At 37.8% G+C, this 11641-nt stretch overlaps 2 protein-coding genes and 1 long non-coding RNA gene across 5 annotated transcripts; 2 read left to right on the plus strand and 1 right to left on the minus strand.

Annotated features, from left to right (window-relative positions):
- The first annotated feature begins 1832 nt into the window (after positions 1-1832).
- LOC139775116 (protein pelota-like) lies at positions 1833-6912 on the plus strand. Of its 3 annotated transcripts, none has more exons than XM_071710882.1 (11): positions 1835-2117; positions 3362-3807; positions 4105-4163; positions 4242-4334; positions 4413-4563; positions 5002-5115; positions 5181-5321; positions 5420-5642; positions 5744-5936; positions 6036-6142; positions 6262-6912. In XM_071710882.1, exons 3-11 carry the CDS (start codon positions 4123-4125, stop codon positions 6357-6359), a joined length of 1161 nt encoding a protein of 386 aa, XP_071566983.1. In that variant the 5' UTR covers positions 1835-2117; positions 3362-3807; positions 4105-4122; the 3' UTR covers positions 6360-6912. The 3 variants fall into 3 exon arrangements, with proteins under 3 accessions (XP_071566984.1, XP_071566983.1, XP_071566982.1); XM_071710881.1 differs by having other exon boundaries at positions 3422-3807; XM_071710883.1 differs by lacking the exon at positions 3362-3807 and having other exon boundaries at positions 1833-2117.
- Positions 6785-8362, minus strand: LOC139775117 (uncharacterized). Its single transcript, XR_011718743.1, has 2 exons — positions 7637-8362; positions 6785-7547 (listed from the first exon to the last, which is right to left on the minus strand). It is a non-coding gene; the product is annotated as an uncharacterized lncRNA (long non-coding RNA).
- Positions 8363-8567: 205 nt separating this feature from the next.
- On the plus strand, positions 8568-11273 carry LOC139775115 (pescadillo homolog). Its single transcript, XM_071710880.1, has 8 exons — positions 8568-8727; positions 8861-9094; positions 9169-9676; positions 9779-9918; positions 10004-10263; positions 10352-10539; positions 10625-10824; positions 10911-11273. The coding sequence occupies exons 1-8, from the start codon at positions 8704-8706 to the stop codon at positions 11172-11174; spliced, it is 1818 nt and encodes a 605-aa protein (XP_071566981.1). The 5' UTR covers positions 8568-8703; the 3' UTR covers positions 11175-11273.
- Positions 11274-11641: the final 368 nt, after the last annotated feature.

The raw sequence follows: 11641 nt of genomic DNA on the forward strand, positions 1-11641 counted from the left end.
TCTTTTAATGAGATATTTAGCAATAATTAGTTATTTTCTGAAAACGATTTTTATAAGAATAAAATTTTGAATAATTTCTCTTTTTGTAATTATTTCTAATTTATCGAGATAACAATTCGAATAAATAAAAAAGAACTATTAATTTTTATCAGATAAGAGATGATACTCACCCCAAGGTTGCTCCGCCGATGCTCGATGTCTCTCTCAGACCTCCTCCTCCTCTCAGGACGTCAGGCCTCCTCCTCTCACCGCACAGGACACTCGCGAGAAACTCGCGGATAACAAACTACAATCGCGCGCGGACTAATTTCAGTAAAAGTCTTTCTCGCGCGATACTGTACGGCACTCCCGTTTAAAAAAGTCCTTTAGTCCGATTACTTGTACGGCACTCCTGAAGCAAACGCGACGAACCGGTTGCGGTTCGTTCATTCAATAAAATCGGCGGACGAGGGTACGTTAGCTTCCCCGTCTTTGGATTTTTATCCAAGCAGAACAAGAGTTTTGCTCGGGTAAAATCCTCGTACTGGGTACTGGGCCTTCCCACCTCGCCAAGGTCGTACCCATGGGAAGGAAGTACTTTACTCTGCAGTAATATAAAAGCAGGTAACATAGATTTTTCGTGCATATTTGAAGGAGTCGCAACGCCGATTGCCCCAATTCGTCCCGCGTTTCATCACTGCCGACCGTGTGGCTGTCGCGTTAATGGCGATGAAATGTTGGAAGATCTTGACGCGAGATACTACGCGAATAAAGTGGACGGTTAGTAAAGACACGTGCAGTTGATTAAACAAAACCACAATTAAGATTAAATATCGTACGCACATTACGTATCGAGCACGTAAATCTCGCGTATGTAAGTACTATATTAATGCATGCTTTGCACAACGAGGAGCCGCGGATTACGCGGCACGAAATACACGAAAATAAGAAATATTCATGAACGAGCGTTGTATGTTATGTTGTATCACAGCGTGCTATTACTTGAATCACGATACGATTTCACGTTGTCACTCGGCCCTCTTTCCGCTCTTCGAAAAGAATCGGGGATAATCGCACGACAATTCCGGCACAGCACACAGCACGTTCAAAGCACGACACGATTCGAGATATGCCGCGTAAATGAATGCCATGCACATTCGATACTTTCGATAGTCCAGACATATGGCGGCCCGGGGCGGGACGAGCGATTATCGCCCGCGAATATCACGATGAGACTGCAAATCACTCACAACTCACAATTGCCGTCACAGGTACCTTCGCCTCGACATCTCCGCCTCGAGCGAGGGATTCAATTCGCGCGATACATTCATTCACGACACTTGATACACTTGATCTTGATGCAAATTATTGAGCGCGTCGTCGATTATTCCCGCGAAATCGAGGAGCAGGAATGCCAATCGCGCGAACGAGCGCGCATTCCGAATAACAGCACCAACGGCACGGAGCACAAACACTTCACACCTGTCCGAAATTCATCGGGAGAATGATTGAGTAACATATCCGCGGGTAACGGTATTCCGAGCGTCGACGAAAACAAGTTAGCAAGGCCGTCTCGCCGATGGAAACAATCGTCCGCGCGCCGACTTTGAACGTACGCTGCTCCGAAATCGGCGGATTCATTCAACGATCGTGGCATCGTGACAACGCGACGTGACTGACTGCGACAGCCGAACTGCCGAGTACCGCAGTGCCACGTGCCGCGTGCCGCGCCGGGCGCCGGCGCGCGGCGGCGGGCGGCGAGAGCGACTGAACGTGATTCGGCCGGATTCGGGGGCTCCTGGCTCGACTCGCCGCGCGGCGCGCGCGAAAGTAATACGTTACTCGTTGTACGTCGGTACGAGTCGCGGCACTCGCGGCGAGACGTCATTGTTGCTCGTGTAATTTCTTTCTCGTGAAAGAAAAGAAATCCTCCGGTTACAGAGTGTGTGTGTGTGTGTGTGTGTGTGTGTGTGTGTTGCAAGCTGAATGTACGCCGAATATTCTGTATTCTGTTTCTTCTCGTGTCGACTGCAACGTCTGCAACGAGTGGGATGGCCGAAAGGACGCCCGTACGTCGTATCACCCTCCCGTTCCTCCCGGCTGTGATTTGACGGGTCTCCTGCAATGTGCCGTGATCGGTAAGTGAATTGTGCATGAGAGACAAATGATTCGAAGCGCGACACATCCGAATCTTTAATAGAATCGTTGTCCCGCGTGTCGCAGCGAGACGATAACCTCGGAATTCGTGTCGTGTCTCTTGCCTCCGTTTCGATTTCTACTTCGAATGAGTGAATCGCGTGGAAAGACGCTTCGGTGAATAGCTCGAATCTCTCACTAAGCACGGGAATTAATAATCTATTAAGTAATTAAAGAGAATGATCGCGCGTTTGGCGTTATGTCACTTTGCTCGTCGCGATCGCGAACGATCGTGAACGAAGGAGCGAGCTTGCTCCAAAATGCGTATGAGCGTCGAGAGTGCTAATTAACAAGCTCAAACGTGTGTATGCGAATACAATTGCGTTTTTCGTTCAAGAACAGACACGTAATTTGCTCGTTCACGTAATTCACGTAATTCGTTACGTTTACAAATGTTTCAAATTTATTTGTATGTGCTCCTAATCTAACTTTGTAGAAAATTAACATTAATATGTATCGTTTGTAAAAATTTCGTCGCGATCGTTCTTGCAGCGCGGTGATCGCGCATACCATAAATTCCATAAAAGACGATAAACCGTCGTCAAGATACTTAAAAATTATAAAACATTCCCTGTTGCTTGTTCCCCAAATATTATTCGTTTTGCTTACAAAATTGTCCATAAAGGCCTATATTGTCTCGTATTCGGATCTTTAAATTGATAGGAGATACATATATCTTGAAATAACTCAGACAACATACATGTCCAAAAGCGGGTCTTTCAGATGTCTTACGAAAAGATGGCTAAAAGACGTCTAAAAGACGTCTTATGTCCTGATTTTGGATATTGTGCTGTCTGGGAAGTGTGAAAGTGAAAGAAGAGAAAAAGTGAGAGAGGGAGAGATGAGGGCTATTAGATATTTAACATATAATATAAATATTTAAAATAAGTTAATATTTATCGATACATGTAAGATATTCTCGATTGTAATTGGTCGAGGATCAGTTTAATATTTATATCTTACATGTATCGATAAATGTTAACTTATTTTATATATTTATATTATCTGTATGTTTAATATCTAATAGTGATAGCCCTCTCTCCCTCTCACACTTTTTCTCTTTCCGACACTGCCGATAAAACATCATTCTAGTGCGCGTCCGTGCTACATCGCAAATGTTATGTAATATATATTATATATATATATATATATATATATATACAACAAAATGATGTTTTATCGGCAGTATCGGAAAATGAACGTGGCTACGTAGTACCAATTTCGATAATGGATGTACTGGCGGTAGTGTACAGGGGCTTTCGACGGTCCCAGGAAAAAGGCCGGGATGGCCTCTCTCAGGCTTCTCTCTGCCCGGGTACACACGGGTATACTCCCTTCTCCTTCTAACTCGCTGAGATAGAAAGAGAAGGGAGTATACTCGTGTGCACTCGGGTGACGTTTCCGAACGCAGCCCTGTAGGAGATAAATTTGAGGTTATCTACGAATCACGTTTCACGTTTACGAAGATTGCGAATGGTTGCGATCGTGAACGTGGTTGCGAATGAATCGCCGATTGAAAAACGAGGAGTATCATGTTTGACATATGGCTTGATTTATTGTGCGACGCTTCGAGTAAAGAAAACATAAATTCGATAATGTTCCTAAAGATATAATCGTGCAATAAATATAAAGGTAAATTTCTGATTCTATTATGACTCTTGGATGTTTTCGAACCAAGTATCATCATGGTTTAACCTATAAGTACGAGTTTTGCTTTTCTTCTACAATATATAATCATATTGTTTATTTCTCACTATTTCTCAGTAATACGTTTGTACGTTAAATTTCTTTCCATATATTAGTTTTTACATGATATAAAATTTTGATAAAGAAGCATATTTACATTAAGTTTAATTTATAAAACTCTTAACTGCATGACAATAAATGTCTTGTTTATAGAAAATATAACTTGTATTTTTTATATTTAAGATAAAAATATTCTTCAAGATGAAGTTAGTATCAAGATACGTAGATAAAGATGGAGAAGGGTAAATATATATCTTGCGTATAAATATATTAATATAATCTTAAGACTGAACGTAATACTAGAATTAATGAATCTCTAGGCGAGTGTCTCTTGTCCCTGAAAATACCGAGGATATGTGGCACGCCTATAATCTCATTAGCGAAGGAGACTTTGTAAGCTGTTCTACTATCAGGTATATTCAAATTTGTGTAATAATGTTACATTTAATTTTAACCAATGCTATTTTGTCAATTCTCTGTATTTAATTTAGGAAAGTGCAAACGGAATCTGCAACTGGTAGCTCTAACAGCTATAGAGTCAGAACTACTTTAACGATATGTGTAGAAAATATTGATTTTGATACGCAAGCATGTGTTCTACGACTTAAAGGTAGAAATGTGGAAGAAAATAAGTATGTTAAGGTAAGTTAAATGGCGATACTTAGATTTTGATTGCAGTTGATTTCTATTGATGTTTAAAAGAATGTCTTATATTAGTGCCAAGTGTTCATTATATATCATTGAAGTGCACAGTTTGTGAGATTTTATAGTGAATTTTTTTGAGTACATGATGCTAAAGTGGATTAAGGCAGTCCATTTGTAATTGGTTTTGTACATTTAATTTAAATAAATTTTTTTTGTTCACATTTCTATTTACGTTATTATTTGCATTATGTTGGTATTATAGTAGAGGAATTGACTCATATTTTAGACCATCTGAACGATCTCAATTATAGAACCTTGTGTCAGAGTTATTCTTCATATATATTTTTATGCTCACTTAGCTCTAACAGTCATTATTTTAAATATTAAGTTAGTAAAATGTTTGATTTGTAATTACATTTGTTTTTTATTTTACAGACAGGAGCATATCACACACTGGATGTTGAGCAAAATCGGAAATTCAGTATTACTAAAACTAAATGGGATTCTATCGCTTTGGAAAGAGTCGATACTGCATGCGACCCTGCACAGGTTAATAATTTTCGAAAAGAAAGATTTGTATATTTACTGTAACTTTCTTTTTTATTTTGTTTTAGAATGCTGATGTAGCTGCTGCAATTATGCAAGAAGGCATAGCACAAATTTGTTTGATAACTTCCAACATGACAATAGTCCGTGCGAAAATTGATCAAGTTATACCAAGGAAGAGGAAAGGACACGTTTCACAACATGAAAAGGTTCGAGAAACATTTTACGCTAGTATTAAAACGTATAGAAACATTTTATGCGGACAAGTATAAGAAGAATTTCTAACTGGACATATATACATATTTAGGGTTTGGCGCGATTTTACGAGAGCATTATGCAAGGCATATTAAGGCACATCAATTTTGATCTAGTGAAATGCATTATCCTTGCCAGCCCTGGTTTTGTGAAAGATCAGTTTATGGATTACATGATACAACAAGCTGTTAAATCTGATAATAAAGTAATCCTAGATAATAAAAGTAAATTTTTGCTAGTTCACACTAGTTCGGGTTTTAAACATTCATTAAAAGGTAGTGTATATGTATCTATAAAATCTCAACGAGCATAATGCTTGCAAAGTACAATTGTCTCTTATTGTATTTATATTTACTATGATCCATTGTTACAACAGAAGTTCTAGCTGATCCTGCTGTAGTCTCTCGAATTTCTGATACTAAAGCAGCAGGAGAAGTAAGGGCTCTAGAGGCATTTTATAATATTCTGCAGACGGATCCTGCTAGAGCATTTTATGGCAAGAAACATGTTGAAAAAGCCAGCGCTGCTCAAGCAGTGGAAACTCTACTTATATCAGATAAATTATTCAGGTGATTTTATTACCCTCCTACTTGTCTCAATATTAATTTTACTTGATTCTACTTTATAATACATTTCCTGTACTTTTGTTTCCAACCATCGTGGTTCAGGTGTCAAGACGTAGCACTGAGAAAGGAATATGTTGAGCTGGTTGAAAGTGTGAAAGACTCAGGTGGCGATGTTAAAATATTTTCGAGTCTGCATGTCTCGGGTGAACGTAAGTTTTGTATGAATAATATCTATCTCAAACTTGGAAAATATAAACAAAATATATTTATTGTGTCCTAATGTGCATGTTAATTATGTATTAAAACAAAATTACGATTTTGTTTTCAGAATTAGAGCAATTAACTGGGATAGCAGCTTTATTACGTTTTCCAATGCCGGAGCTGGAAGACGAAAGCGAGGATGGTAGCGACTCGGAAGAAGATTAGAAGCACTATTAATATGCTAACAATTTTGTATATATTTGTGCTGTGCGCAATCAAAAATATCATATTAATAGTAAAAAGAAAAAATCTTTATATTTATTTATTAACCATACGAGAGGTTTGCATTTTCATAATTTAAATCACAGTACAATCTGAAAATGTTGCATCTAGAAATGCGTTATATTGCGATCGCTTGTGTATTATCACTATGTGAAGAAACAAGTACGAAACTTTGACATACATCATAACTTAATATCTCATTAGTAGTATATTTTGCGTTGCTCAGAAAAATTCATAAATATGATTAAATTTACATTAATTTACATCAATAAAGAGGAAATTAATATACAGGGTGTCCCAAGGTTTTTCCGGACGAACTTTAGTAGATGGTCTATGAGCAGAAATAAGAAAAAAATGTTACATAAACGTAGGTTTCAAAATGCTTTATTAGAAAGTTAGCAAAAATATGAAATACATATGTAAGGAACAATTTCAATTAAGTTTACGTTTGAATGTACCGTCCGGCCACATCAATACAAGCTGTACATCGCTTTAATATTGAATTTGTCATCCTAAGAATTTCTTGCTGATTTTGCTTTATCTCTGCAGCTGCGTTGATAATTCTTTGTATTAATTCGTCTCTTGACTTGACTTTTGTTCGATAAACTTTGTTTTTCATTGTCCTCCACAGATAGAAGTCTAACGGCGTAAGATCCGGTGATTTTGGAGGCCAAGATATCGGACTTTCTCGACCAATCCACCTTTTGGGATAATGTTCGTTTAACCACTGTTGTACTTGTTTTGCAGAATATGTTGGGCATCCATTTAGCTGTATCCACATGTGTTGGCGAGACAGTAAAGGTACATCTTCGAGAGCAATTGTTAAATCGTTACTGAGAAGGTTTAAAAAAGTACGCGCAGTTAAATGTTCTGGCAAGAAATAGGGACCAATTAGCATGTCGTTGTACATGCCCATCCATACATTACAGCTGAAGTCACGTCGTAAACATTTTTCTAGCACAGCGCATGGATCTTCGTATGGCCTTACCCATACATGGTTGCTTTGAACTTTGACAACACCGCTTCTCGTAAATATAGCCTTGTCAGTCCATAGTATCCTTGATGGGAAAAGGTCATCTTTTTGTACTTGTTGCACGTACCATTCACAGAATTGTATTCGCCTTTCGTAATCTGTTGGCAGAAGTTTTTATATGTATCAGTGTGAAATGATAGGGATACCTGTTTACCAGCTCGCATTGTTCTCCAAGTCCAAACCATACTTCGAGATTGCTGTAGCTGATATGACGTTGGCCAAATCCTTGCAGTAGGGTCATTATACTCATTATCAAGACTTTTTTTAGAACGACGCATAGCTCCACGCTGTTCTGCCAACGGACGAAATGAACTGGTCAAGCGTAATTGCAAATAAACATACTGGTAAAGACTGCGTGTGATGTGGCATTCTTCTGTTAGGGTATATACAGCGTGTCACTCACTTCTTCAACGTGAAATTTTAACTTTTGCATAAACTTTTTAATAAAGCTTTTAGAACTTATGTTTATATAACATTTTTTCATTATTTCTGCTCATAGAATATTCTACTAAAGTTTGTACGGAAAGAATTGAGACACCCTGTATATAATTGATATATATACTTACAGAAGTAAAATATAAGTATATTAATATACAATAAGTACATATAAGTATATCTGGAGAGCGGCGTTTTGCTCGATACCATTTACTTACGTTTTACTCGATTGCTTGATAGCTCGCACCCACTTTCAACTGTTTCAACAGTGGAACTATTTGGCGGGAGACCACATTTGCGAATTGACTTCTTCTTCTTCTTCTTCGTGATTGGCCACGTTCAGCAGAACATTTATTTTGCAACTGTGTAAGTTTTCCAGTGGGACTCAATTGACCACGTTGACTAATTGGCTGATTTAAAATAGAAATTTCTGATTGGCTAGTCCAGTGGAAAAATTCCGGGCACCGGGGGCTGTGAGTGGCTGTGGAAGTCAATCGCAACTGGTCAAACGAGACGCTCCCTGCTCTCGAAGTTTTCTGAGTTCCAGATTGGATTATTCCTCTAGATCTGTAATAAGAATAATCTGGACGTCACTGGAAAAGCAGAGCTCTCATTGGATATCGCTCATCGCTTATCGCGTCTAGTGCGCGAGCGCCATAAGAAAATACCTTTCCTCTATCGACTCCATCTTCTTTATACTCTCTGATACGGAGGATACGGTTCGAATTATTTGCACGTGTTGCGTGTTTACGCTTGTGCATTTTACATGTTGGCATGTAATTTTATTATATTTAAGTATTAAATATAAAGCACATTACAATGGTTGTAATAGGTAAAAAGAAGGTGAGTGGATTTTTTTATTTGATATGATATTTACCTCATTTTGTCTAGACGAGGAGGTTATGTTAAAATTTCTGTGGAAATTTAATGGAGCGACATTCCTGTGGATTAAAATCGATATCTTTGAAATTTGCAGTATCAAAGTGGTGAGGGAGCGCAATTTATGACGAGGAGAGCTGCCCTCAGGAAATTACAATTGACGCTAAATGATTTCCGCAAGTTATGTATATTGAAAGGTATATACCCAAGGGAGCCACGCAACCGTAAAAGAGCACAAAAGGGTGAGCCTGGCATTAAAACCTTGTATCACAAGAAGGATATTCAGTTTTTGATGCACGAACCAATCATATGGAAATTAAGAGAGTACAAGGTATAACATAACTTCTTGGAATCAAATGTTTATAGTGGTTTATAAGTGTAGCTCTATTAGCATATGTTTTTCAGATATTTAACAGAAAAGTTGGACGCGCGAAGGCAATGAGAGATTTTGCCAAAGTAAAGAGATATTTGAGTAACCATCCTACATTAAAGATAGATCATATAGTCAAGGAGCGTTATCCAACTTTCATAGATGCATTACGCGACTTAGACGATTGTCTGACTCTCTGCTTTTTATTCAGCACATTTCCGTCATTGGCTCATATACCGAGAGATCAGTCATTGTTGTGTAGGAGATTAACTATGGAATTCCTTCATGCCGTTATTGCTGCCAAAGCATTGCGTAAAGTATTCATATCCATCAAAGGCTACTACTACCAGGCGGAGATAAAAGGGCAAACGATAACGTGGATAGTGCCGCATCACTTTTGTTTCGAGCCTCAAGCAAAGAACGAAGTTGATTTTAAGATCATGTCTACGTTTGTAGAATTCTATATCGTGATGCTTGGTTTTGTGAATTACAGACTGTATCATACTCTGAATTTGCATTATCCTCCCAAATTGACAAATTCTGGTGAGTAAGATTTATTATTATTAACACAAATTACCGATATATTTAACATTTCAAATATGTGAAACTTAATTTAATTATAAAATTAAATATTCTATTATACAGGAAATGTTGAACAAACACTGGTTGATGAAGAAGCATACGTCTCGGAGAGAATAAATGCATTAAATGTTCCATTAATCAATTTAGATTCTTCAGTACCAGCGGTTGAAGATGACGATATTGAAATAGATCAATTTTCAAATGTAAGTAAAAGTGCTAACTAATTTTATATTTGATACGTCAATTCTGTAGATAAAATCTGAATATATTATTGATTGTGCCTTTTAGGAGACAGACACTGCCAAGGTCGAAGCTGCTAAGGCAGAAGCTGAAAAAATACGGAAACTGAGAAATTTATTTAAAGGCATAAAAGTTTTTATTAATAGAGAGGTTCCCAGGGAGCCATTAGTATTTATTTTACGTTGCTTTGGCGGGGAAGTGTCTTGGGATAAGTTACTCTTTGTCGGAGCCACTTTCGATGAGAATGATGAAACGATAACCCACCAGATTGTAGATAGACCAAGCATGAATAAACAATATATATCGAGGTGCTATATCTGTTTTAAATCTGGTTTATTATGTTTAGTGTTTATATGCATACAACTTTTCTGAATTTTCAATATAATTTTCTTTCAGATATTACATTCAGCCACAATGGGTGTTCGACAGTGTGAACGCCAGAGAATTATTGCCTGTAGAGAAATACTTAATGGGTGCTATACTTCCACCTCATCTCTCACCATTTACAGAAGGTCGGCAAGATCAAACGTACATTCCTCCAGAGGAGCGTGCTCTCATGGACCCTGATTATAAACTAAACAATCGTAAGATTTTGATTTTGGATGAGTATATAGAAATTAAAGATGGAATTCTATCTAATTTAAATTTGACTTATATTTGTTCGTTTAGTGGAATCAGAGTCAGATGAAGAAGAGGAGGATGTTGATGACAAGAACGAGAATGAAGAAGAGAAAATTGAAGCTGAGGACGATTTGAGTTCAGGAAGCGATGAGGAAATGGAAGACGAGGAAGAGGACGACGATAATGATGTACAGATTACTGAGCATAAAGAGAAGGAGAAAATGAAGAAACAAGCTCAATTACAAGAGGTTTTGTTATTACAATTTTGTATAATAACTTTTTGAAATAATCTAGCGAAAATTGATCTTTGCTATCAATATTTATAAATTCGCAGAAAAAGAAGATGAAGGTACAGACTGGTGAGATCACGAAGGAAATTCCATGGGAGAAAGCCCGATTGGAGAAGCAGGAGTACCGTCTCAGAGAGAAGATGATTAAGAAGAAACATCGCAAATTGTACAAGAGTATGATGAAAGGTAGAGAAGAAAGAGCTAAACAAATCTGGCTCTTGCGAAAGAAGAGGCGTATCCACGATGCTAAGGAGAAAGAGAAGCGAAAAGAGCAAAGGAAAGCAAACAGGGATAAATCTATCAAATAAAATAACGATAGATTACTAAAATACAAAATAAAATAAATTCTTTATGTATCCCATTTCCTACTTGGTAATAAATATAAGAAGGAAGAATAAAATAAGAAATGTTATAAAATGTATATTTCATCCATAATATGCTACGATTATCATGTAGCAGCTGCGAGATTACATAAAATTTTTTCATTTGAATTGATTTTACGTATATTCTTTTTTATACAAATCAGCTGTAATATATTCTGTAATCAGTATAACATATTGATTGCAGGATGCAGAGACGCTCGTGTGAGATTAGCTTCTCCGCGAATCGACAGATACAGTTATGTATAATGGCAGATGCCTTTTTACCTAGTCCTCCCACCGGAAGCCCACGCGCTTGACGATCCTGGTCTTTTTCAGCGAAGGACCCTGAAGGCCAGTCCACCCACGCACACTGGCCCACGCAAAACTTTCTATATATGCACGGGTCAGATCGC

This window comes from Temnothorax nylanderi, unplaced genomic scaffold (assembly GCF_030848795.1).
Source record: "Temnothorax nylanderi isolate EJ_2023f unplaced genomic scaffold, tnyl_v1.0 TNYL_tig0093_pilon, whole genome shotgun sequence".
Taxonomy (NCBI): Eukaryota; Metazoa; Arthropoda; class Insecta; order Hymenoptera; family Formicidae; genus Temnothorax; species Temnothorax nylanderi.